The following is a 26,994-nucleotide window of genomic DNA, read 5'->3' on the forward strand; positions in this document are numbered from 1 at the left end:
ATTAAAATTACACTTATACGCCTTCCATGATCTCCATTTGTAATTGTATCCCTTCTATTAGAATTATTTTCTAATTTTACGCCACATTCAACATTCTATATAAATTACTGACAATATTAACTAATTTTTGTTACTCATCAATGGCTATTCTTATTGAACGACAATAATTCCAAAATATATTTCATTACAATTGCCCCATTTCAATTATATATTCATATATAGTATTTACCCGCTTAGAAATATAAAAATATTACTAGAATATTCTTATCGAGAATTATAGAAATTACACTTGATCATCAGATTATAAGTTCCCTAGCCCATTCTCGTTTTGGTCGGAACAGATCTACTAATTCTTTAATTTCAGTTAGTAAGAGGGATCTTGAACTAAAAAATAAACCCTAGAAGCTAAAAAAGGATATCCGGAGCAATTGCAATAATCGGGTTCATTGATATTCCTGATATAGTAGATACTATCACACATACAATCATACTCAATTCGATGAAATTGTTTGATCTTGACTAAAAGGATAAAATTGAAAGTTTGTATAATTTTTTTTACGTCAATATTTTCCATCCAATTCTAACAGATGGAATAAAATTGTAAATAAAGAATTCTCAAAAAATCTCAACCATGCAATGTGATTTCAAAAGGTTTTTAGGGCAGTATCATATCCCATTCAGAGGGGGCCTCTAAGTGCATTTAAACCTTTTTATATGACAATTGCATCCATGCATATGTATATATTTACACACAGATCCGCATACAAACTGATATATATGTGCTACATTTAAACACTACATTATTATTTTGTATTTACGTAAGTGTGTAAAGTGTACGTGTTATATCTTAAAAGTAAATCTTTAAATTTAAAGCTCAACGCAATTTAAATATTTACCAAGGCGGGGTGGCATTGACAGCGATATGAGCAAACATCCACTGTCCGATAACTTTTGCGGCATCATTTTCAGCGTCTTTTAACAGTGGTGTTCCAAAATAGAACCCCCGACTAACTAACAGCTCATGAAATGCAAGAAGATAACAGCATATAGTGCAGTATAACAATTATTAAGTTTACCAATTGAAAGAAGAAAATACTAATATCGATTGATCGCTGCTTTTACTTTGTTTCATCATCACTTTGGTCCAGAAAACTCAACAAAAACCCACTAACAATTCTTCTTGCTAAAGGATTAGGAATATTACGACACAACCGTCCATCAACATATGCAACTATACCTGACAATACAAACTTGCCGATTCCCCATTTCCATATGAGCTTCACCTTCTGTTCCTCACCACTGGTCGAAGCTTTCTCTTTGTCAGCCTTTGCTTTATCCTTCCACTTGATTCTACTGATAACCTTGCCAGATTGCTTCCGAAGCAGACGAATCATAAAACTTACAAACAGGTGCTCGCATAAAGTCAGTATGGTAGGTCCAATTCTCCATTCCTGTTACGAGAATCAAGAGGGTTATAAGTACCATACTGAACACAGCGAATATCTGGTGGAAGTAACGAGTTTCAAGAGTTGCTGCACGCAAGGTTTGTCTGCCCAAGTAGGATTACAGAGTATTTATCAATAGTCCACTTTACGTTAAAAAAACTAGTAGAAAGAACAGAATAACACACTTAAGGCCATTAGAACGTTCCATATATTGTGAGCTTTGAACCACAGTGACATTCCATTCACCAAATTGTGCCCCCACAAGAAAGGGCACAGTTACATAGGTTGCCAAGGGAAATGCGCATTTCAATTAACAAGTAGTTCAAGCAGAGTTCTAATGTCAAACATTCCAGCATATCTCCTCGGATCCAAAGAAATCACACTTACCCTTTCTCCTCGTATGCGTCGGAGGGAACGAGATGTTGAGGATTCACCCTTCAACAATGACTTGCTTTCAAGGAAGCCCTTTACATGTTCCATAATTTCATCGATAAGAGAACTGCTGGGAGGCAGGTTTTTGAGAATAACCTATAGGAAAATGAACATTTCAAAGATAGAGATCAGTCAAATTAATTATAGATCAGAAATACAGATAGTGCAAGACAGTTGCATCTGTCTCTGATTCAGATTATGCCAGGAGGAAATAGAACCTTATCCAAGCCATGACAAAAGAGGTCTTTATCTGATATATTGTTTAATATACTAGTATGTTCATTGAAATTTATGTATAAAATATCGGCATGAGATAACATTACCAATAAGAATTTACCTGGTTCTCAATGACTCGCACCCTAAGATATTCTTGCTTGTACATTGTATCCAACATTGCTTGCAGGTAACCCTCAATGTACAGCTGCATAATCCAACATAAAGGATCAAGAGACTTCATACAGTGCAGAAGCTTTCAGCACTCAGAAATTAAATCAAGACAGATATAATACTACTGGTATTGGGAAAGAGGAAATAAAGGATTAGTGTATGCTCTTTCTGTTTGTGAATCAGTTTCCAGTTTCTCTTGTCCCCAAACACATCTACTCCTATGAGATTATGCGGACATGATGTCAAATGAGGAGGATACTGATTTACTTATTTGATGCCTATAAGCTTCAAGAATTGTCAGAAACTGAACTCTATAGGCAAGGTTGGTAGGAGCATCATCAGCACCAATATACATTTCTAGGAAAGGAGAAATTTACTCTCGACCTACCTCATCAACCCCAGGACTTCTGTCAAGCTTAATTTTCCGATCTGGGCCGCCTTCCAAGAAAGCACTACTGAGAACTGATGGTTCCATAGCTAATTTTAGAATTCCTTGGTGAAAACCATTTACCTAATAAAATAAATACCACAAAAAGTCAACAGTTGATTAGATCCATAATTAACATTTGAAAAAAAATAATATGTCATGAATCTGACCATTCCATTAAAACCACTTGTTTCTGCTCCCTTAAGAACAGAGTCTGATATTTCAGTAACTGCAGCAAATAGCACATTGGACCCTGCTGTTTTCAACTGCACATAGAACATATAATAAAATTTTAAGTAACTCAAAACAACTTCAACTAGTCTTTGAATTCGAAAGGAAGGAACCTACTGTTTTCCCCAGATCACCGAAATAGCGCTTTGTTCCTGAAAAGCCTTTGTTATCAATGAATTTACTGATAAGCTTGAGGGTGCCTGGTTCAAAACTTATGCATTAGGCTAGAATCAAGTTGCAATAAAGCCATTGAACATTTTGAAATAAGCACGTGAGACTGACATCAATCAAGTTCTTTTCCTGCTATAAACATAAAAAATACTCTGCAGTTACATAGTCATACACCAGTTCCAATGAAGACTAAAAAGAAAAAGAGTACTACAAAAAAAACACCACTAACGAAATGGCCTTTAAATCAGGCTAGAATCATGTTAAATAAAGTAAATTTAGCCATTCCATACTTCAGAAGGACATAAAGTCAGATTCTAGCCTGCTATAGTATTCCAGAAAACATTCTGCAGTTACATAGTCATGTTAATTCCCACGAACACTGAAAAGCATCTAAAAGTCCTACAAAAATAGACAACATATTTACAAGATAAGAAAAATAAGTAGAATAAATCATTCACTCCACAGTTCCACCCATCACCAGTGTGCTCCAAATATAATGGCCATCCATGCAAATAAAATGTTCAGGTAAATTTTCTTTCTTTCAACTTCTATAAGCCTCGGATATATGTCCCCTGAGTGTAATGTACTGTCATCTTACCTTCAGAGCATGAGAATTGGACAGTAAAGTTGCTCAAAACAGAAACAAAGGCTGTCTGAATGGAACATGTCATGACTGGGTAAAGAGAACTCCTAAATGAATATAAGTTTATATATATATATATATATGTGTACGTGTGTGTGTAACTGGGAAAATTTTACATGTTTTGCTGCTTGGATGGTTAGTGCATGCTCTTGTAAACAGATTACTTGTGTAGAATGCTCTATAAGAATAGCATCATTCTTTTGATGAGTAAGTTAAAAACTTTGTCTATAAAACTTAATTAGAAATTTAACTTACCAATAGATTCCTGTTACTTATTTTAGTTTTAACACTGAGTGAAACCTTTTGCTCTTCTCCACTCCGGTGCTTATACACATACATGCTTATGCACATACTTGCATTATTATTGCTCGAGATAACTATATCTCTACTCTACTTGTCATTTAGTAGTTCCCTTTTCTCGTTACTAACTTTCTAAAGTATTATTCTGGTCTATTTAGTGGAACTCTGTGCGCACCTGTACCAAAAGGTTGAGGAATGTATTTCTTATATTATGGTCCACAGTCTGAAAAGAACTAAATCTTCTTATATTTGTGTAGGCTCAAAACTTACAGAGTTTCTGTGAATTCGTCCTGGATGAAATATTTAATTTCAGTCATTCACTTTACCAAGATCAGTTCTAAATTCATGCCTATACATCATAATATTAGCATATGACAAACTTGATCTTTAGCCCTTAACTAGTTATGTCTCGTTCATATGGTTTACAGATTGATTCAAGCAATTCATATTGAGCATACATGGTAACGGTATAAACCAAATACAAGCCTAAAATTCATATTACAGTTCTCAAAATGTTCAAAACTTTTGCTAGCCTGTGGAACAAAATCATGGTATGCAACAAAATTGCCATCAATAATAAGTTAATTTTTAGTGTGATGTTTTACACACTAGCAGCAGCAGGAGAAAAAACAAGTAACAAGTTGGATATTGAGCAAAACTGATTAAATTTATGAGGCGAATTTTTCTACTGCAATCAAATAAACATCCAAATTAATGATTGAGAGAGAAAAAAACATCCAAAAAGGTAATTTCAGTAGTGAAATGCCACCTACAGCAAAATGTGTCCTAGTTATTTCTATAGATGACCAGTAAGGCTACAAAAGAATGTCAAGCATAATTTTGAACGCATCCTATTCTTGCCTTTGCACACATATTACGAGAGAAAGAGATACCTAAGGTCACACCAGGAAGATTGAGCAAGCCACTTGAAGGATCAAAAAAGACATCAAGCGAGGATGAAGCTAGATCATCAAATATAGAAGCAAAAGCTGGAGGAAGTAATGGGCTTCCCTTGGCAATATAGATTGCTCTCATTGCATACCTACACATAAAATTTAGGGATACTAAGGTATCAAAAGTTGAAGCATAAAAAGAGAATCACTGATCAAACTGCAACACCATACCAGGAATAGTGCTGTGCGCATTTGATAGTTAATTCACGCAAAGTTATCAAAGCATGTGTTACAAGGACCCCATTCAGCTCAACGGTCTTTCTCTTAATGGCTGGTATCTATTAGGAGAGAGAGAAAAGTCATACAGAGATTATAACAATAATTAAAACAATATTCTTGGACTTGAGAAAAGAAAAGAAGCAGAACATTCCACAAGCAATTCTCGCAGACCTTAATCACACTATGGAGTAAAGACCTCAGGGTCTCTTGGGTAGAACTGTAGCTGTAATGCAAATCCCCAGGAAGGAAGCTTGCCACAATCTTCAATATCATAAAAAAGCACAAAATAAGTTATGTGCCATTGTTGACACTTATCTCAGATATCAGGGAGATGGAAAGATGTAAGACAATATGGTTTAGATTCTGACAGTGCAACCAAGCAGGTTTCTCAAACCTTTATAGGGTGGATCTCAAAATGATCAAAGTAGTACTGTTGACGGGGAGTACATGAATCACTGAGAGACCTCCTCCAAAAGGGAACAATTCTCATTAGTGTCTCCTCATCAAGGTTCAAGTCAAGAGGCTGCAAAGATAGAGTTCACAAACAGCTTTACATAAAGAACAGCACTATTTCCTCGAATATATCATTGACAACCATGAGGTTTCTCGAAGCATTCACTTTAAAACACACCCAGCTAAAATCTATCTATATTTTATTTATGTTACCTGCAAAACAATGGAGAGGTATTTCACTTGTTTGACAGAATAACTCATTGGAAGTAAAACAACTGCAACATGAAGAATGTATTCATTTGCATCAGACTTTTCCGATTGGTGCCTACGAAGCATTGCTGCAAAAGGAGCACCGGTCCACTTCTCATCCACGCTCAGCGACTGCATTTATTTGCCATGATGGACTAATAAGTAAGGTATAAAAGCTTGAGTATGTATTACATCAACATTTTCCACTACTTATGAACACGAATCCCCAGAAAGCAAAACATAGATCAATTAAATGACAGCAGCAATCACACGTACCTGCACTCTGATTTGGTTATATTTATGCTCGTCAGTAAACATAGCATCCCAGTTGATCCTTTCAAACCTTGTAATAATTAGGGGTGAATAGATGGATGTCTCGTGCACATCTACCTCCTTCAGCAAATTTAAAGTTTTCAAATGAATGCAAACTTGTGAAACCATACAAGAAAATTGTGAAAGCATATAGCTAATCCAGGCAGCAATAAGACTAATCTGGCAAAAGAAAATAATCTCTACTTACATTCTCTGGTGGGGGAACTGATGAATGCTAAATATATTGCATAACAGAAGGTTTTATCAATGCTGACGAAAAATGTGTTTAAGAATGTGAAGCAAAAAAGGTGGTAACAATTCTAACGAGAGAATAAAGAAATTAGTGATGATCTTTATCCTTAAAAAAGACTATTAATCATCTTTAATCTCTTTTTCCTCTCCATAATTCTAGGCTTTATGAAAAGCTCTCGAAATGCAACAATGACATGTTGTGTTTTAGCTTTCCTTAGCTGCCAATTCTTCGTTTGGCCTCCTCATGCAAAATTTAGAGTGAAAATGATATTGTGTTGACTGATATCTACAAACAAAGAATTGAAGTACATATACACATGAAGTTAGGGCCTCTATACACTTTTCCACAAAATATATGGTTGATCATGACCAATTAAAATTTCCAGTAAACATGCTCGTCGAACCTTTTTGCAATTTTCTATGAAGATCGTCGAGTTGGTTTCAACCTTTCTGTTACATTTTACTTTATTTAATATCTTTGTTAGGATATTAATTCTTTATATCGGAAAGTAAATTTAAGTATGCATGAAGGAAGTTGGCCTTTTAACATGGGAAAATGAGCAAAAAGCCAAAAGATTGAAGTTATTATTCTCCAGCTAAGAGCATTCTTCATCTATATTCACTTTATATTACAGCCTGTATCAAGCATAGATGTGGTAGCTCCTGTATTCACCTCAGTTACTGATAGCAAGTCAATCACTTTCCATCACCTCAAACATATTAAACTACAGAAGCCAATAGGAAACTGAAAATTAAACACAGAAAAGAGAGCAAACAGTATGGCTTCATAAGTGAAAATAAGTTCTTTTTCCTACTTTTACATGGGATGGGAGTGGAATTGGAATTTTGCTGGGGTGTGTGTGTTAGGGATGGGGCAGAATCAAATTACATTATAAAGTTATTCTATGAACTGGAGTATAAAGGAAATGTCAAACATATTCAATTAGATTTCATGTCGCATGTGATGTATGACAAATGCACATAACTATAAATACCACAGTTACCCATTAATACTGATTAAAGCTAACTCTGCAGAAGAGCATAATACATCAGTGAGATAGATAAGTGCATTTTTTTAAAATGAATCAAGAAAACAGAAGCAGATAGTCAAATACAGCATGTTGGAAAGATAAATCATATTGACCTGCTCAGCATGCTCTAGCAAGTGGACAGAGAAATAAGAGATTCTCAGCCGCATCTTTCTACGGGAGCCCGACACCATATTCGCCTTATGACCACCAGAGAACTCACAAATCCTCAAAACTCTTGTGACCCCATCTGCATATACTTCAAAACCCACCTTTACAGTCTCTGACCCAATCAATTGACTGTAAGTAGTACGTTTCTGATCTTCAGGCTTCTTATCCAGTGGTAGATGAAATCCCAGACCTCTAGTTTGCTTGTTCCTATAAAATGGTTTCCATGACCGCACCTTATCTAAGTTGATTTCACGCAACAGATGCACATCTGCCGTAGGAGAGCCAAATAATCAGACCTATATCATTTAAATTGCATTAACTGGAACTTGGAAATAGAAGTTTCTGCTTTATAACAAATATCAACTATTTCCTTTTCTCCATCAACACGAAAACCTGGAAACAGATATACAATTAGCTCTTGACATCCTGGAGTCAATTAACAAAAGTACCAGCTAAGGAAATATCAATTGTCATGGCCTATTGATATATATTTCCCTTTTTTATTTCCTTCACATAGTCCTACTGTTGCATTGTTGCATTTTAGAAGAGATGTAAAATAAGGAAAATAGAGGTACAGACAAAGTTACTCCAACTAGTATAAATAAAGAAAGAATTTAAAAATATTAGGTCAGTCAAGCCTGACCTCAATATTTCACTGCATTCTCATTGGGTTTCAATGGAGAAGCATCTGAAGCATGGACAAGCCTATTATCGAACATGTTCATCACTCATGAGAGGAATACTTACATGTATGGAAGTTTAATTGTAAAGCATAAAAGTTCACTCAATAACGTGACAAGTCATAATCAAATTTAACTAAAGAGTGAAAATGTTGAGAGACGAAAACTACCATCAAGCTGGACAACTAGCTTATGTGGAAGAGTCAGGTCATCCCAGACATAGTTAACACTAACTCCAGCTCCCAAACTCTCCAGCCATGATGAACCCTGAAGTAATTATGATACTTAAGCAATTTATAAACATATATGTAAGGAAGAAAATTATACGGACTAGATTGTACATGATAAAATCAGAGAACTATATGTCAACCTTTTGATAATAAGTGATCGGAGCGTCATGTAAACAGTTCTCTATTCTATAAGGAAGCTTTGTAATTGGTGGCCTGTGGAAGTGCAAAACAATTGTAGACCCTTCTTCTACCACATGAACAGCTGCAAATTCACCCAAATTATCCTTGTATGATATGTTATCTGATTGACTTTCAGGAAAGTCCAAGGATTTCCGGAATTTCAGGAAAAAGCGCCCCAATGAAGCCACACATATTGGCCCTGACCAACCAAGGCCGGTCTCATTTGGTCGGAATTGAATGAAAAATGATGAATCATTCTGAGATTTTGTATGTTTTCTAAGAAGATTTTCGACAATATTGGTTTCTTTATTGTTTCTCATTACTGTCATTACCCTTAAAGCTATCCTCTGTTTGCTGTTGATAGCAATCACCTCTTCCATGTCCTTTTAACAGAAGTAGTAGAAAATATCAGACCACAACTTAGGATTTGAAAATAACACAATCATCTAAGACAAGTTTGTCAAAGTTAGAGCAGACCTCCAGATAACATTGCCGGATAGCAATCACATCTTCTGATTCATTGCATATGACATATCGCGGGCTTAAAGATACTATCTGAGATGAGACCTCTTTGGCAGGTGATGGCCTTAAGGACACCCCCAATCTCATAATATCTTTTGATCCAAATAACTTTTCACCTTCGAGGTCAATCTCTGCAAGGCCTGATAACACATCCAAGTCCAACTGTGCCTCCAGTGCTTTCTCCTCCAACAACTTGAAACACAATTTGTGGCATCTAGTGTTGGAAAAAGGTATATCATATAGAAGCTCCATCAAAATTATACAGTATACAGTGAGCTCATTATAGATTGACTTCATCTCCACTTTTTAATTATTAAAGTAAGATGTTCCATACTAAAGTTTATTTTGCTTAAACAAATGATATATTCATTGTTACCTCAATGGGAACTGTGTTAAGCTAGTACTTGAAGTGTTACATACACATCGGTACATATTTCATGTGATATGTCAACTTTCAAGGAAAAAAAGTTGGAAAACTATAATAAACTACATGAGAATTTGTTTGCTACCAGAATAACAATGACAAGTTATAGTAAAACATCCCATTTTGATACTGAATGATGTAGGCTTAAATTGTTCTGGACCAATGTACTATGCTGGTGCCAAGAATGATAGAAAGTCTACTTCTGGGTACTGCACCTATGTTGGGGGGCAATTTAGTGACTTGGAGCAATAAGTGAACCTATGTTGGGGGGAATATAGTGACTTGGAGCAATAAGAAACAAACTACACTTTCTCAATCTAGTCACAAGCTGAATACAGGGCCATGGCACACCCCGCTAGTGAGATATCATGGTTGAAAAATCTAATGGGAAAATTGGGTTTCACACAAACTGATCCTGAACCTTGTGCCTATGTACTGTGACAATTAAGCTCCAATGTTTCATAAAGAACAAAACATATGGAAGATGGCGGTCATGAGTAAAAAAGTTTGTACTCCATGTTTCATGAGAGAACAGAACATATTGAAGTTCATTGTCACTTTGTATGTAAAGCGGTCATGAGTAAAAAAGTTTGTATTCCATTTACATCTTCACAGCAGAGAGCACATCTTTTCACTAAAGCTTTAGAGACAAAACAATTCAATAACTTGTGTAACAAGCTGGGCATGATTGATAGCTTGGGGGGAAGTGTTAAAAAGATACACATTAGAAGATATGAGATGATTTGTATATATCTAACAGGACAGTTATCTTTGGTAGGGTGCTTGTCCCATCTCTATATATAGGATATGGTTTTTTTTCCTCAAAAACACACAATCTCTTTTCCCTTCTCTACTTTTTACACCTTACTCCCTGGTGTTTTGAACAGCAAAAATCTTGGCATTGTCTTTTTCAACTGGATATAGTTTATACAGACCGTTCAGAACTGATTTTTCTGTTTCTCATAGTTCTATTTATTCTGTAGGTAGGAAGAACTCCGCCACCACCACTCCACTCCTGACCCAACTGGAGGAAAAAGAAAAACAAAAAAGTACTAATTTTCGGAGTTTTATCATCTATGTATTTATGTTAAGGAGTATTTATTTCGTCATTAAGAGAAACTTTAATGTGTGCATCTACGTTTGAGAAGCTTGTACATGGATTACTTAAAGGGTTGAAACATATATTGAATTTTAATTCAACCAAAACTGATTGCGATTCCATACAAAATCTCTCTGTTAATGTAACAAAAAGATTGTGATTTTAACAATCGCATATTCTACTGAATTTAGGGCGCAAGAACACACTCCCTCCAGACATAAAGGAACCCTTACCATATGAAACTATTGACCATATCTAGGTGGCCCTTGAAACAACCATATCTGGGTGGCCCTTGAAAGTCCATTCTTTATTTAATAAACATGTCTTCTTTTTAATGGAAAGTTCTATATTGTTGATATTAATTCTGCATCTTAGTTTCAATAACTAACAGTGATTTCAAAGAAGTTGGTCAAACATTGACTTCTCTTATTTCTAAGAACAAGTCAATAACCACATATATGTTATTCCACCACCATATATTGCACCTTCACTGAAAATACAAATCACTCTCTTAAATAAGAATGGAGTAAGCAAACAGAGAGAATAAGGATATTTACTTCAAGAACCATGATGTGGTTGAGTTAGGAGGCAAGTATGATCCCAACTCCACAGGAATACCTGTACCAAAGCTTTCGATGTCACCCCTGGAAAGATGTTCTCATATTAAGGACGAAATTTTACCAATAACCAATTTTTAAGTAATTGTGCCCCAGATCATGTGGTACCTAGATAATGGCTTCTGGTTGGCAGGAAAGCAAAACAATGGTGTATCTGTATCATTTTGCAATACATACGATGTAAAAATCCCAGCCTGAAAACAAGCACGCACAAAAAATTATGAGCTTCAGTTTGAAATATGTAAATGATAATGTTACAGGATAAGTACCTGTAATGTGCCTCTCTGCCCACGAGACAATCTCAGCATTGCAAAGTACTTGCCACCACCAAAATCCAACTCAATGTCCAAAGAAGAGATATCACCTTTTTGCCTCTGTAATTTTCTAAGCCAATCACTACTGTTGACTGGTTTGCAGCTCGAGCCAATAGAGGTTAAAGTGACCACAAAATATATGGTAGCAGGGTTAGCATAAAAATTGACAGCTGATCCACTTGAAATAGTTGCTTGACTCCACGTATTGTCACTGTCCATGGTGCTGTGTGGATCTGCAACAAGGTGAACATTTACCTACAATATTCAACTAAACAAAAAATTGATTCACTTCTTTGCATCAGTTACCTCTGTCAGTCAAACTGACATGTATTTCTGTGTACAATAAATTTGAAACCTGGATTGTAGGAAGAAGAAAAAGTTCCTTCTGCTCTTGCATTGCTACAGGTGAATTTCTGTTTCCAGGGGCATATCCAGAGCTATCTGGATTTAAAATGGGTATAGCCTTTCCAACAGTTTGTATTAGGAAATATATGTTAGTGACAGAACCTTCTTCAGATTTGACAGCACAACTTGCACTGCTCAGTGAAAATTTTGTTGGATTGACAGAAAATGCCTCTCGCACCCGGTAACTTAGTTTATTGAATAACCCAGATAGACAAACAGTCTTGTCACCTTTTAGCTCATCTGACCACTCTATTGATGAATACCCCAAACTTCTCGAACCATCTGCAATGTTGGGCCTAAACGAGAACATATAGTTCCCTACAGATCAAGTTTTAACTTCATGAATTTCTGAGAGAAATACTTAATACTAGTGGTAGACACGCACACGCTATCGTTAATATTCAGTAAAATTAGGATGAAAGAATGTCCTGATACAAAATGGGATTAGAAAATAAAAAAAAAATTAAAAATAAGTTCAAATTGATCTACCAAATAACCATAATCTATTTCAGTAACGGCATAGAATAGTTAAATGGAGGGGAAAGATTCTTGTTATCATTGCTATAAAGACCATGACAGGGAGTAAAGAGAAGTGGTAGTAATTATATGCTTCAAAGATGACATGCCTTCAAGCAGAAATATGATTCCAGTAGTGAATTATCATCAAGAAAGTAAGTCATAATCAAACTGCACTTAGAGCATAGAGAAAGATGTCTTCTCTCATCCACCATAGCCCAATGCTTATGCTCATTTGTGTGGTAGATTAATTCCAGCTACATATCTAGCATTTAGATTTTGAAGCTATAGAACAAACTGTTCAACTAATTTTCTTTCAGTTACTTCTTAATCTATGTACTAAATAAATGGAGAGTTGGAGACGAAACATACCAACACTCAGAGATGTTAATGCCTTTCTCGAACCACCAGACAAATCAATAGCACTAAATGCTGTTATAGCATCATCTATGACCTCTCCAGCTTTCAATATCAGTGAAGCAGACTCAGTTTGCTCATGCTGAGGCCTTTGAAAATGCAGCTCCAGTGAGAAATCAGTTTCATTGTGTATCTTTAGTAAAGGAGAGACAACAATTGACAAGCCATCCTATGAATACCACAGAGGAAAAAGAAAGCCAAATTAATTCAAATGAAATGTGCAAAATATATTCATCTCAATAAGTCGGAGTTGACAGATGAATTGTACCTCAATTCCCTTTGAAATTTCAACAACAATAAAAGGACCAGGAAAAGACTTGGAGTCTGATCAAGTAGAAAGGAAAATGTCAAAGTTAATGCTCACACACCATGACAACCAAAGATCATATCTCAGAAAAGGAAAGGTAAGCAATAATCGGATGGCCTCGTTCAAGTTAGATATACTAAAGAACAGAACATCTTAGAACATTGTTCTACCTCATATTTCACCATGTAATTTTTACCAGTTAATGATTTAAAATTTACCAATGCTACAGATACAGTAAAGCACAGTAACAATTTTCCTAATTTAATATGTTTCCGCTTGTAAAAGGCTCGTGTTCAATTTCCATAGATCCAACTCTCAATATTTCAAATAATTTTAAGTAATAGTTGTCATTTACAATTTCCTATGCAATACAAGGATCAATAGCTGCCCATTATATAAAGTTGCAACCAAGAAGCAGGACACCAAACCTTGTGATGATACAATCCGAGTCCTCCAGGCAAATCGTTGGGTTTCCAAAAGTGAAAGATGAATTGGAGAAGTTGAACGGAAACCTTGCTGGACGAGCTTTACTGAAAAGAAAGATGCTTCTGGTGGTCGATTTGCCAAAGCCAGGTGCCTTGAGAACATGTGAATCAGAACAAGAGTGCACATCATTTTGACCATGAAAAGTACCCATGGAAGTGACAGACAAGTGTACAATGACGACAACGCTTTTTCTGAAAGACAACTGGAACCATCCAACTCATAACTGCAGTGAAGAACATAAAGTTCTCTAGAAACTGAATGATGTCTTTATTTTCTAATGAGATCTGTGTAACCCTAAAAAATGTGCTCCTTTAAGCAGTACTTCGAATGGCAGAAATACTCTTCAATTTTCTTAAGCGTTATAATTTAAACTGAAGTTGAAGTATTCAAACCCCATCACAGAATCACAAATTCTAATCGTGGTCTGCATTTTAATTCCCACGGCCAAAGAATATCTTCTTATAAATAGTTTCTTTTTTGTTTCCCTAAAATCTGGGAAACTGTTCATCAATTAAGGAATCAATCTAATAAGTCTGACTTACAAATCAACCACTGATACCCTCTGCCACTATGGGTTGTCAAAGTTTTTATAGGAGAAGGAATGTAGCCTTAAACCTTCCCATATACCTCACACATATTTCTAATCCAAAAACAGCGAGACTGCTGACCCATTTTCCTCAAATAAAGTTCTGTTAATCCATTTTCCACATGTAAAGTTAAATAAGATCAAGCATACAATTTTCACTTATAAGTTATAAGTGAAGATAATGACAACTCAGGAGAGGATATTGATGCAAACTAATGAAATCCCCTAGGTCTACCTTAAAAAAATGGTAGCTGACTGTGCTGCAGGTATTGATGCATCTTGATTATCATAAAACTGGCAAATAAGTTTCAAGCCGGACTGGTTTTCTACCTGCCACTTTGAAACATCAGATATACATCTTCCAACATTCAGAAAAACCAACTTATGAATTATGTTAGGGTTCAATCAAAAGCAAAGATCACAAATATAAAATGCATATATTGTGAGGGATAACACAATTGTGTTGGAGTACAACAGGAAGTCATAACCCAGATTACAAAATTAAATCATATTAACACGTAATAAGAACTTCCACTATATGGTGGCTATAAAAAGATAGTTGTGCTTTTTTCAAACTGTTCAAGCACGAACTTAGCAAGAATAAAATGTGCAAGTCAACTTTCCAGCTAAAAATCAGAACTCTTCAACATGTTTAAAAGAACCTTTAAACTTATTGCATTGATCATATACACCCAGTATCAAATTTTAATTGTGCCTAGAGTAGCAACAGACACAAGAACAAAGTGACAACAAAGTAACTCCAGGATATCCTGCCTAGAATACCACTCAGAAGTCTGTTGATAAAACTTCCAAAAATTAAAAGGAGACACAGCATCAACATAATCACCAGGTGAGCTGAGAAGAATTAGATGCCTGGAAATGGAGGATTATCAAAGCATTAACAGGAAACATGGGAATGACATATGCAAGCAGTGATATATAGATGCATGCAGGCCGCTTCACTTTCATGGTTCCTGCAGATACACTTAATGACTTAAATGGTTCCATCTCAAGACAGAATAGACAAAAAACAAAAATAAAGTAAAAACATGACATGCCGCCACAACAGTCAAAAAAAAATTATAATAGAAAAGCCTGACAGACAAGTTAACAAGAAATATTCTCAGGTACAAGAGACACAATTTAAATATATGCATAGAATATTCTTTATAATTGCAAAGAAAAAGACACTTTGACTAACCAATCACCATAAAACTAACTAGTTTAAGAACCTTGCAGCAATTGGCTAGAACAGCAGAGCTTTTTACAGCATACGGACCCGCCAGATCCAACTTCCCGATCACAAATAAAAGTATATCCAGTGAAAGCTCACTCAGTAGTACAGTTACCTGATAATACCATAACAAACTTATCATAGTAATTAGGTGTGATGCTTACAGGAACAAGTAATTGAACACCGTGGGACAAACCTCCTTAATTTTAGCATAGAAATGACTAGGCACCCCATGAGAAGAATTTTGAGCACCCTGAATATGAAACTTCTGAGAGTAGAAACTGTAGATTGCTACGGGTCGAATGAATTCCTCCCTGCAATCACAAATGAAAGCAAAATCATTGGAAACATCTAATCAAATATAATGCAAACACATACTTGCTGCTAAAAAGAAGACGACGGGGGTTAAAAACTCATGCAGCATAGAAGCATGAAAACAATTACCATGAGTTTTTGTGGGCATCAAAGTAAGACAGTACAACTTCAAATGTGTTCATAACCCTGACTTTCGAATTTGAGATCTGTATTATTGTTTGATTGGGTAAGAGTGATCCCTGGAGAAGTGGGAACTTTTCCTCTGTGTCTGAAAGCTCATGAACAATTGTCAAGGTAACCTTGTCGACTGTAATTGTGATGCCCAGAAGGTTTCCATTTATCCTCAACTGTCGCGTGCCAGTGACATTTGAATCACTTAGAGAATTAGTTCCAGTACTCGGGGAAGCACAAGGTTCCCTTGAGCTGGTGCTGGGGTTGGAAGGTCCCTCCACTATATGACTATTTGGCAACAAATTACCACCCACTGGACCAGGGTAGTCAAACACTTTCCACTTGAATACATTTCCTGGCTTGCTTACAAATTCAAGGCTGCCATCGATAAAAGCCACTGCACAATCATTCTTTTTACTCACAAGGTGAAACGCCCGTCTATTTAAGGAAACAGAAGATTGGAGCTCAATAGCATCTTCATAGGCATCACGTTTAACAGGAAGCATTCTCCAAAGTGCAGACCCACTATCACTAGAACAAGAAATGTCAACAAATCTTGATCTCGGGTCGCAATTCAATCGCAGTGATTCCCCATATTTATCTTTAGCATGCAAGGAAATCAGGGAAAAATACTGTACTTGTGGCTTCCATCTCCTTGGCTTATGATACTTTACCTGAACAAATATTCCATGGAAGTTGTTGACCAAACTGGAAAATCCATTTACTAATTATAGATAGAATTATCCAAAAAATCAAGTTAGGTTAACAGATAAGAGATATTGTTGTACCCAGGAGGGGGGTGGACAGTGGCACTTCACTCAAACCTCATCTCAGTTAATATGAAGATGCAGAACAACATGCCAATTTATCATCAGCAACACTCACAGATGTGTCATGTAAATCTCATGCCAGTTATTAAGCTAAATCTCATGCAAAAGGTCACAGTTTCCTCACAAAACTAATTTACTTGTTTGATTGTCCCCGAGAATCAATTCATTTATGAAGAACAAGATAAAGTAAACAGTTGGAAGTATAAGTGTAAGTCATCTAGCCTCACACAAATCCTCACAGCCTGTCCTTATTCTATCAAATTTAACATTAAAGTATAGTCTTACGAGCACCTCATGATAGAAAAAGGTCTGAACAATCAGAAAGATTGATGTTGAAGCATCTTACTCTGAAAAGAGCCCGCTCTCCCACTAGTGAATAATGGATTGCTCCAGCTATATCATATCTACTTTCTGTACCTCCAACTGCAATATACATATGTTGGTCGACATCTTGGATAGCAACAATTGTTCCTGGACAAGTTGCAAATAACGAAGCTTAAATTCCAAAAGAGAGCTGTTCTAGTGCTGGGTGGGTAGGGGGCGGGGCCCAAAAACAGAGAAGAAAAAAAAAGAAAAAAAAAAAAAAGAAAACTGTACCATCAGTAACCATTTCTTCCATGCTTCCTCCAGGTTCTTGATTATAAGACCAGGGCCTGGATTCCACTTCAGAAGGTCCCTTTCTGCTTGAAACCTTAGAGAAAGATTCCAGGGCAGAAAGTACCATCTGCACAAAATTAAAAGAAAAAAATAGAATAATGTCAGCAAAAGTTTCTAAGAATTCAAACAATTAAAAAAAAAAGCAACCAGTGAGAACTTAATGAAACTAGAGCACCAACCCACAAAGCAAATCTTATAATGCCGTTCATCATTAAACAAGTTTTTCCATGAGCTTCCAATATGCTTTATAATAGGCAAATGATACTGTTCAATATGCTACTTTTTACAGTTTTCTGGTCTTTCACGACAACCATAGTCACATTTCTTATACAAATTATTGTTTTTCAGCTAAAGTTATAAATGTAAAGGACATCACCTGTAAAACTTGTACTTTTCTTTTTTAATTTATGTATTACTGTAGGTCAAGGCAATGCAAAATGTCAAGATGCTCCTCGAGTATAGTACAGATACTTTTTTATGAAGAAAACCTGACACTGCTTACCTTTATGTCTGAAAGAGAGATGGTCATATCAAACCCTGATATAGAGCCACTACCAACCCAAATGCTATTTGAGCATGCAGGGTTTGTCAACTCTCTTGTCACATGCCTTTCGACTGCTACGAAACATCGCAAATCTTTCTGTATATACCTTTGAGAGCTTATGTAAAAGATCCTATGTTCTGGATTACTCATGGAGGTACCAACTTGAGAACCTCTCTGAGAGACCAAGGTACTTGTGCCACTAGCACCAGCAAGGTTTGAGTCAACAGAATGTGTATGATGGAGAGAGGGTAAAGAGTCCTTGCTCATAAAGTTGGATAATGAATCATCTGGCAAGATAGATAAAGGACTTCGCATAAACTTGGCTTTATGTCCCAGATCTCTGTACATGATTTTCGAAAGCATGGAAAACTTGGAAATGCTGAACGAAATTTTTCTCACTGCAGCTAACAATTCGAGGCTGAAATGAAAGTCAATCTCAAATAGAAGTTCCTGAAATCGGCCTGCATTGTGTTAACCTTGTTGTCATATTTCACTACTACACTAGAAAATTTTCAACAACCAAAAACGCAGCATACCAGATTCATCTCTCTCCACAAGTATGAGCGATAGATGCAAAAGATTCACAGAAGATGCTTCTAGACGATCCCACATTACTTTTTCAAGTTGAACATGCTGGGTACTTACACCAGAGTGACCATCTAGAGGAGCTATTTCACTTTGCACGACTGCAACTCTACCAGATGATAGACCAGAAGGCCAAAGGTCTGAGATACGTTGATAATACAAAGTAAAGCATTCAATCAACATTGTCAGAGCTGTTGCTTCAAGTAACATGGAACCACCCTGGAAGGAAGAAGAAAAACAGTCTATTAATTAAAAGTTTGACAATTGACCACACAGACAGATAACTGGCTTACCAGCACCATTTCAAATATATGAAGAGTGGAATTGAAAAGCTAAATTTTGTAGCACAGAGTCTTATATGGATATATATATATATATATATATATATATATAGAGAGAGAGAGAGAGAGGCATAACACCTTGCATTCACAAGAGATTGCCTGGAAGTAACCCCCGACAGAGAAAGATGCCTTAAGGTCTTCAAATTCATTGACCAACATATCTTTTACTTGGCATCCAGCAATATAAATTCCAGAAATAACAAAGTTCATGAATAACCAATGATCCCTTAGTGTTTCAGTATTCACAATAAATGGAGCATCACCCCACATTTGAGGCACTATACCATGAGAACTAGATTCATCAACTGTACTTTGCAAGCCCACTGAAGATAAGGCTTTCTCAAGGTTTCTAAAGGAGAAACACATTTTGCTATGATAAACTGAAGCTTCTGTAAAGAAATTTAGAAAATGTAATAAATTTTTTAGCTCGGATCTATCAGAAGTTCCATCAAACTCGATCAAATATCTGAAAATGATACATTGAACACCAGTCGTGTCAATGACAACATCCACATCCCATCCTTTCAACAAAACTTCCACTTTTGCCTGCTGAATAGAGATGTAAATACCGGAGCTAGAATTGTCATCCATACCCAACTTCTCTCCAGCTTCCCTGTCAATAGATATTCTGTGCATATAGTTCTCTGAATTACAACTTCTCCTGGAATTATGCAGAACCATGTCAAACGACTTAAGCTCACAGGTGCTGTTGGCAAAAACTTGAGAGTTTGTAACAGATGATGCCTGTTTGCTTCTAGAGAATGTTTGCCCACACTCAGATTCATAATAAACTGTTTCTCCGCATGATGCTTCTTCATAGCATGGATCACCACCTGCTCCATCCCTAGTGAAGGCAAGTGACTCATAAAGTACTCCAAAAATTATCTGGATAGAGAAGATAGTTAAGGTGAGTAAAGAAGAAAATCCCAAATTTGCTTTCTTCCAAGTGCAATAAAATCAGGCTGTCTAAATATTCAATGCTAAATAATTAAGATTTCAGATGACATGTTCATTTCCATACTGCCCATATTAAAAACACAATATGACATCAAGGGTATGATTTTTGAGCCGCGCAAATGCAGACACATCAATTTCAAAAGTACAATAGATACATTAATGACATACTAATGAATATGATAAATGTTTAAAAAAGAAGCAAACTTTGTAGATTTACTATCATATTTTATTATAAAATTGTAATTATTTTATCATAGGAATTATTACTATTTAGTATATATACATATCATGTGAATACGTACTAATTGTATATTTCTCAGTATAACACGATTCAGTATATGGTGTAATAGTACAACGCATATCACATACAATAATCAGCATAATATGATCTAGTAATACAGTAGCATCATACAATGCATATACATCTATTCTTATAATTTGGTATCTATCACAATACTTTGAACTATTTATCATATACTTAAAAACCATATAATTCTTACCCAAATTATTATATTATATGCAATTATCTATGGGTCTAATGTCGCACTACAATGCATCATAACATATTTTATGAAAGAGTATAATATGCTAATATATAAGCAGTTAGAGTACATATATTAGATGATCTATTGCAATGATACGATATATCAATCATAACATCCCAAATATCTTATGCAGTTTCAGGCACACACAGGGATGCAACGGCCAAGGTAGATGAATTTTCTTTCCTTTTAGTTATTTGATACTATGAACTTTATAAGAATGAGAAAAAAGTTCTAGCTTCAGTCGACAAGGGTGCCTCAGTATAAGGGAAAAGGCTATTCCAGGTGGATTGTACTTGCCTATGGAAGATCTTCCATTGAAAGGCTGATGTATGCACCAAAAAGGCCTGAAGTGTAGTCATTTGTGTAACTTTTATTAACTATTCTGACCATCTTTCTAAGGAATTAATATGGTACCAATTTTTTGGACGTTGACAAAGAAGTATGGAACATGCAGCAGTAATTATCTGCAAAATGTTTTACCTTTGCCTTTCATTAAGAAAAGGGAAACAAACACATTTCCAAAACTGCTCATCTGACATGTGGCCAACCAATATTTAGTCTTGCTATAAAATGACATCAGTTCAAACTGCAAAGTTACCCATTAAGTCATTAATCCAGCTTTGCAAGGTATAGTCTCATTAAAAGTCTCGCTTCTTCTAAGTTCCAATGAAAGGGGTAAAAATAACTCTGTCTAATATGATCACCAAAAATGTTTTGGAAATATGCCATCAGATGCCTCAATCAGCAAAAGAAGATTTAGGGAGGCGGAATGTAAATGTCAAGAAACAAGGTAAAGATATAATTTTTTCAGGCATTTCAGGTTTCTAGCACAGCCACTCACGATATTGGGAGAAAATATTGAGCATAGAGTGATAAATACGCAATAGGCAACCAGAAAATAGAGAACACAAATAAAAGAAGAAGCATGATTGTGCTTATAACAGAATAAACAACAAAAATTTCCTCTATGTCATGCAGCCAACAAAAAAAAGACAGATCACCTTTGTCAGAACATACAACTCATCCAGAAACATTAAACAGGAAAATCCAGTAGCCACGAAGTGGAAAGCTGCCGAGACAACAACACCTGATGAACCAAATGAATAATGATCCTTCCTGTCATATATCAGACAAATATTCCAAAATCAAAACATTTGCATAAGAGTTGATGACTGTGCATTTTTTGGATCCTCATATGTACATAATCTGAAAATTTACAGCATCATGGCAAATCATCTTTAAGCTGCATCGTGAGATGCCCTAAATTATACTTCAGAAGAGGATGAAACATGTCTTTGACTTCAAATTATGTCCTATTACTTTGTCATCAAAAGTAAGACTTCTCACCTTACCAATGCTTTAATGAAGTAAGCTTGATTACAGAAGTAAATTTGTAACAAAAACCAACGGATGTGTAGACTCAAATTTTACCTGCTCACTGGAAAAAAAGCATCATAGTTCTGCTTTCTGAAAGTACTTCTGTGCCGATTTTATTTAGAATAGAAAATTAAAGTATAACATACTCCAACAAGAGAACAAAGGTTTAACTGTATAATGAGTATTTTTGGTCGAACCACGCATAACCACGGAACTTAAGATGTGATCTCATGGACACTAAGCCAGAAATAAACACAGTATCATCGCCAGCTGCTCGCAGTCAAATTGGAAGCAGAGTGGATACAAAGGCGAAGAATAGACAATACCTTGCATACATAAGTTGTGCAGTTGCCGGCCTTAATACGACAATCTGGTCTTTTTTATTCTTAGTGGTTTCATCATAGCAAGCCTTCAAACCGTTAAGTTTGAGGTATAAGTTGTGTGAAATCTGCCATTGACAGCTGTAAGCTCCATTACCTAATTTAGGGATGTCAATTTGAGGTTCTTTAAGTCCAAGGCACTGCGATCCACTATCACAGTTTGAAGTGCTTTCACTTGATAATCCAACATTATCTTCCAAATCAGATGATACCAGAAATTCAATGTTGCAGATTTCAAATGAGACCCCCGTAACAAGATGATGCGCAACTGTAGTTCCAGAATGGAACTGATCGCTTAACAAAGATATTAGAATGTGAGGACCAGCAATGAACACCCCAACTTGAACACGCTTCTCAGGAAACATTCTGATAACATCCATTTCAATTTTGTTAAAATATGATGCGAACTTACTACTCCAATACCTCCCTAGTGGATCCTGAATTGACATTGCCGGAGCATGCAAAACATCATTGTTCCTCCTCCTCGGGCTCAGAGCACACTTTATTTGTCTGAGGAGTACAATAGTCGATGCAAAAGAATTATATTCCAGGTTGACATTGAGTTTACCAACAACCAAACTACAACCAAACCGGGAATTAGAACCACTGAGGTCATGATCTGTCAAATAGCTCCATATCTCACAAAGAATCCATGGAGCCTGCACATTTAGTATATTTTTATCATCAGGTTCCAAACAAGAATTTTTCCAGTTCAACCACAATTTTCCTAAAAGGCGATCTAAATGCGGGGCTGAAGTTCTACAGACATCTTCAGTAACATTATCATGAGTAGCTTCAGGAAAGTACATAAGTTGTGCAGGGTCACTCCATACAACAATCTGCCTTTTATTGACTTCCTTCTTCCAATGTTCTTCTGAGTAACTACTTCCATAAGCTTCCACCGCAGAAAAAGAAAGAACCTTCAAGTTCCCCGGTGCAAATATTAAATACTTTTCAGAAAGATTTACCATGCATCTTAAGAAGAAAGCATCAACGAAAAAATGGAAAGAGAGTAAGTCTTGGTGCGAAATTTTTGTGTCCGAAACTGACTTCCCACTGAGAGAAGGCTGTAGTAACTTATCTGGAGAAACAGACACTGAAATTTCTTGTACTTTCAGAATGATACTTCGTTGTAGAACAGAATTTTCAGAAACAGATCCAAAACGCAGGCTACTCTCTGGAAAAATAACCAGAACTTTGTGTAACAACAAGATCCTCATAAATGAAACTAACAATCTGCCTATCATGCTCAAAATGAGCACAAGTATCTGCTGCAACTTTGAAAAAGGCCTAGCGCCCAGCAACTCATCAGGATTGCCATTTCTTCCAGGACTACTTGATGCCACTCTGTAACGAGCTATTCTCCGTGCCACTGCAATTGCCTCATGAGGCAGATCATTCTCGATCTGACTGATCAACTTCCACTGAGACTTGACAGATATTGAGTACGCTGAATCCCAAAACGACAAGGTAGCTGATCTTTTCATTAGTTCATCTGCAGGATAGCCAACTCGTAGAAGTATACTCTTGTAGGTCTTTATGTAACGCAACCATAGACACACAATTCTAACTACCTTACTCAATGACAAATTAGAAGGTGGACTAACTTTGCTTGCTGCTATATTCCACAGTTGCCTTCCAGGTCTAGCACATTTGTACTCTTTGGACAAGAGTCCATATAATAATACTATAACAGAGAGATCTGCTGGAGAAAATAAAAACTTTAAGGCGGGGACATGAAACCACAAGCTTATGGACTGAAGATGATTGAAATCAACTACAGCTAACAGATTGGTCCCAGGTAAAATACAGCTCATGTGATTTTCAGTGTTCAACCTAATCTCAAAACTGTTAATATCAACATCAAACGAACTATCTTGAAAAGGCACAAAAAATGAACTCATGAGCCCTCTTATAAAGCATGTGTGGCCTGTAATGCGTGGTCCAGCTCCAAACTTTTTCATATACAATGAGCATGAGACTTGATCATACAAACAAGAAGCTTGCAGAAGCACATCAACGTCATACAACTGCAAGTGACAATGTTTAATACAAGTATTCAGTAAGGACATTCTCCATGTTCTGGTGCTAATTTCCGAAATCTTTTCAATAGCAGCATGCAAAGCACAACCCTGAAACAACAAAGACAACCCATAACTTTAGGTGCACAGATGAAATAAATCCTGAAGCATAATAAACAAATAAACAAAGAAAGATTCATGGAATTGTGTTGTTCTGCTAACCATTTGTTTCTTTTGGTGGATAATTTAAATTTTCATCTCATTGGGTTCTTGGGAAAATTCATTTTAAGATCATTACAAAATATATGATAGAGACAAACCCACGAGATTCAATCTTATAAAGTAGAAAAGCATATTTCGCTGGCATGTCATTTATCATGATTAATAACCTGAGGTTTTGGCCTACAATTGTCATGCATGGTCATATTGCTGTGCTAGAAGCATTTATAGAAACTCTGAACTGTTTTCCATAACACTTCTTTTACTCGGGAGTTAAAGAAGAAAGTTAGAAGCCAGCATAGAAGCATTTGTATACCTTCTGTTGGATAATATGGAGCCTAAGGAGGAGGAGCAAATTTAGTACTTTGTCACTTTCTTCTCTTTCTATACTAGGTCTTTTATTCCCCAATAAGATCCAGGAGAGGTGCATAATAATGACTTTTATATTATTTTCTTGCTTTCCTTTCCTTCCTTGTCCCTCCTGCCTACCTATATGCAACTGATATTAAAAATTTGATTTCCACTCAGTGGTTATAAAATTCTGTTCAGAGCATGAATTAGAGGAAACAAAATGACGACACTCCAATTCCTAATGCCCAAATTCTAGTACAAGTATAATCGGAAACTACGGATAAGCATATGCAGTGTTAATGGTATTCGATTATCTGATCAACTAGAGCCATGACAGGAAACGATCACTCACCAGTTATGATTACTTCGAAATGTCAGAGATAACCAGGCTGGTGGGAAATCGTAGAACAGCACAAAAGCACGAAGTGAACACGTATTAACTAGACCAAAATTTTACAAAACTCACATTTTCTAATAATAATGCAAAGAGTAAAATCAAGAAGAACCAAGGTATAATTAGAATACCTCAGGATCAATCTCTTCAAGAACCTTGTTCCTTTCGTCTACCATGGTATCTCTTGGCTTCCGTCTCCACTTTACTCCTCCCTCATCCTCCTCTTCTCTTTTCAAACCAAAGAAAGGAGAAAAGTCAAAAACCCATTATTCAAAAAATGCTTGTGTGATAATTTAATTGTAGGATATTGGACTTAAACACCATGTTTAACAGTTTAAATCCAAAAAATGCTCATCTGATATCCTAATTGTAAGACATTGGACTTCAACACCATACTGAAAGTATGACTACTAATGTTCATCAATTGTTATAAGAGTCATATATATAGTTGGCATAAGAACCATCGAGCACCACACTTTCACTGCGATAATGTTGCATAAATGGTGAAACCTGTGTTGCAGTGTTCGTTGGATTAGATAAAACTAGCACAAAGCAAGCCCGCATGGGTGCAGGAGGCTACGAAGCACTCTGGAACATGTGATCTAATTATAAGACATGGCACTTGAATCGGCTAAATATGGAGTTCTAATTTGGGGTTTATATGATCTTAAGACGACACGCCAAAAGCTCACCCAAGGGAGAGAACGATGCGGAGGCCGTGAATCACGAGAGTGAAGGCGGCGGAGGAAAACGGGGAGAATTGCAGGTGCATGCGCTCCACGGTTACTTCCTTAAAGCAAAATCTGGATGGGTCGTCTAGCAATTCGTTAAGCGCGGAAGTGTTGAAACTGATGCCGTTTAGAGTTCCCTTTGATCGGAGGAGGCCCAGTTTGAGTTCTAGTCCTTGGTCGTCTCTCAGCCATGGCTGTAGCAGACTTGTTAGTCTCCGTGAAATAAAATCGTTGAAAAACATCACTTTGTTTTCTTAATTATTTACTCCGATTTCCATGGATTTCGCACAGAAGAAGTGGGCTTCGATCAATTTGACGGAATTTTGCGGCTTCAAGAGAATCACACCGGAAACGTTTCTTGATTTCAGAAGGAAGAGACAAAAGGGGGGAGGTGGATAACGGTCAGAAACAGGGAAAAGGACAATCCAGAAAATATCTTTTGTAATAGATAATAAATCTTGAAAATGATTAGAGAGTAATCTGATATCTTAGAGACCTCGTTAATCAATATTTTCTATCATTTCAATTATAATGTGTTTTATGCATAACATCAAAATATTTTTTAGTTAATTAATTCAAAATTATTAATTTTATAGTATTTCTTAAAATAAATATATAATAATTTTCTATTTCATACCATTTTATTCAAGCATATATGCTACTTAATTTCAAACTATAGCCATTTTAGAGTCACGTTTATTGCTTAAATTATTCTATAATTCAACCAATATTATATATTTTACAATTAATAGTTGAAAATGTCCATCATATATATATGTATGCATTATCCAAATAGATAATTCCAATTATGCAACACAAGTATAATTAATCTAATTATTAATTTGAACTTATTTTAATTATATAAACAATTACGTTCTATTTTTTT

The 26,994-nt window shown here is 36.0% G+C and overlaps 1 protein-coding gene across 6 annotated transcripts; it reads right to left on the reverse strand.

Annotated features, from left to right (window-relative positions):
* Positions 1-1,079: 1,079 nt before the first annotated feature.
* LOC105177708 (vacuolar protein sorting-associated protein, putative (DUF1162)) lies at positions 1,080-26,547 on the reverse strand. 6 transcript variants are annotated; one of them, XM_088885438.1, is made up of 36 exons: positions 26,070-26,543; positions 25,509-25,605; positions 22,339-24,524; positions 21,637-21,751; positions 19,212-20,018; positions 18,744-19,011; positions 18,166-18,668; positions 17,604-17,730; positions 17,353-17,477; positions 16,135-16,850; positions 15,887-16,004; positions 15,689-15,805; positions 14,692-14,786; positions 13,813-14,093; positions 13,346-13,401; positions 13,033-13,246; positions 12,046-12,462; positions 11,695-11,972; positions 11,534-11,619; positions 11,366-11,452; positions 9,241-9,499; positions 8,724-9,146; positions 8,524-8,620; positions 7,619-7,941; positions 6,187-6,303; positions 5,875-6,042; positions 5,603-5,731; positions 5,380-5,469; positions 5,161-5,267; positions 4,930-5,078; positions 3,040-3,122; positions 2,862-2,957; positions 2,653-2,775; positions 2,215-2,298; positions 1,833-1,973; positions 1,080-1,451 (listed from the first exon to the last, which is right to left on the reverse strand). In XM_088885438.1, the coding sequence occupies exons 1-36, from the start codon at positions 26,348-26,350 to the stop codon at positions 1,119-1,121; spliced, it is 9,696 nt and encodes a 3,231-aa protein (XP_088741564.1). In that variant the 5' UTR covers positions 26,351-26,543; the 3' UTR covers positions 1,080-1,118. The 6 variants fall into 6 exon arrangements, 5 of the variants coding, with proteins under 5 accessions (XP_088741564.1, XP_011099246.1, XP_088741565.1 ...); XM_011100944.3 differs by having other exon boundaries at positions 13,813-13,961; positions 26,070-26,542; XM_088885439.1 differs by lacking the exon at positions 26,070-26,543 and adding an exon at positions 25,336-25,372.
* Positions 26,548-26,994: the final 447 nt, after the last annotated feature.

The sequence above is a fragment of the Sesamum indicum genome, linkage group LG9 (genome assembly GCF_026168435.1).
Source record: "Sesamum indicum cultivar Baizhima isolate 11 linkage group LG9, ASM2616843v1, whole genome shotgun sequence".
NCBI lineage: Eukaryota > Viridiplantae > Streptophyta > Magnoliopsida > Lamiales > Pedaliaceae > Sesamum > Sesamum indicum.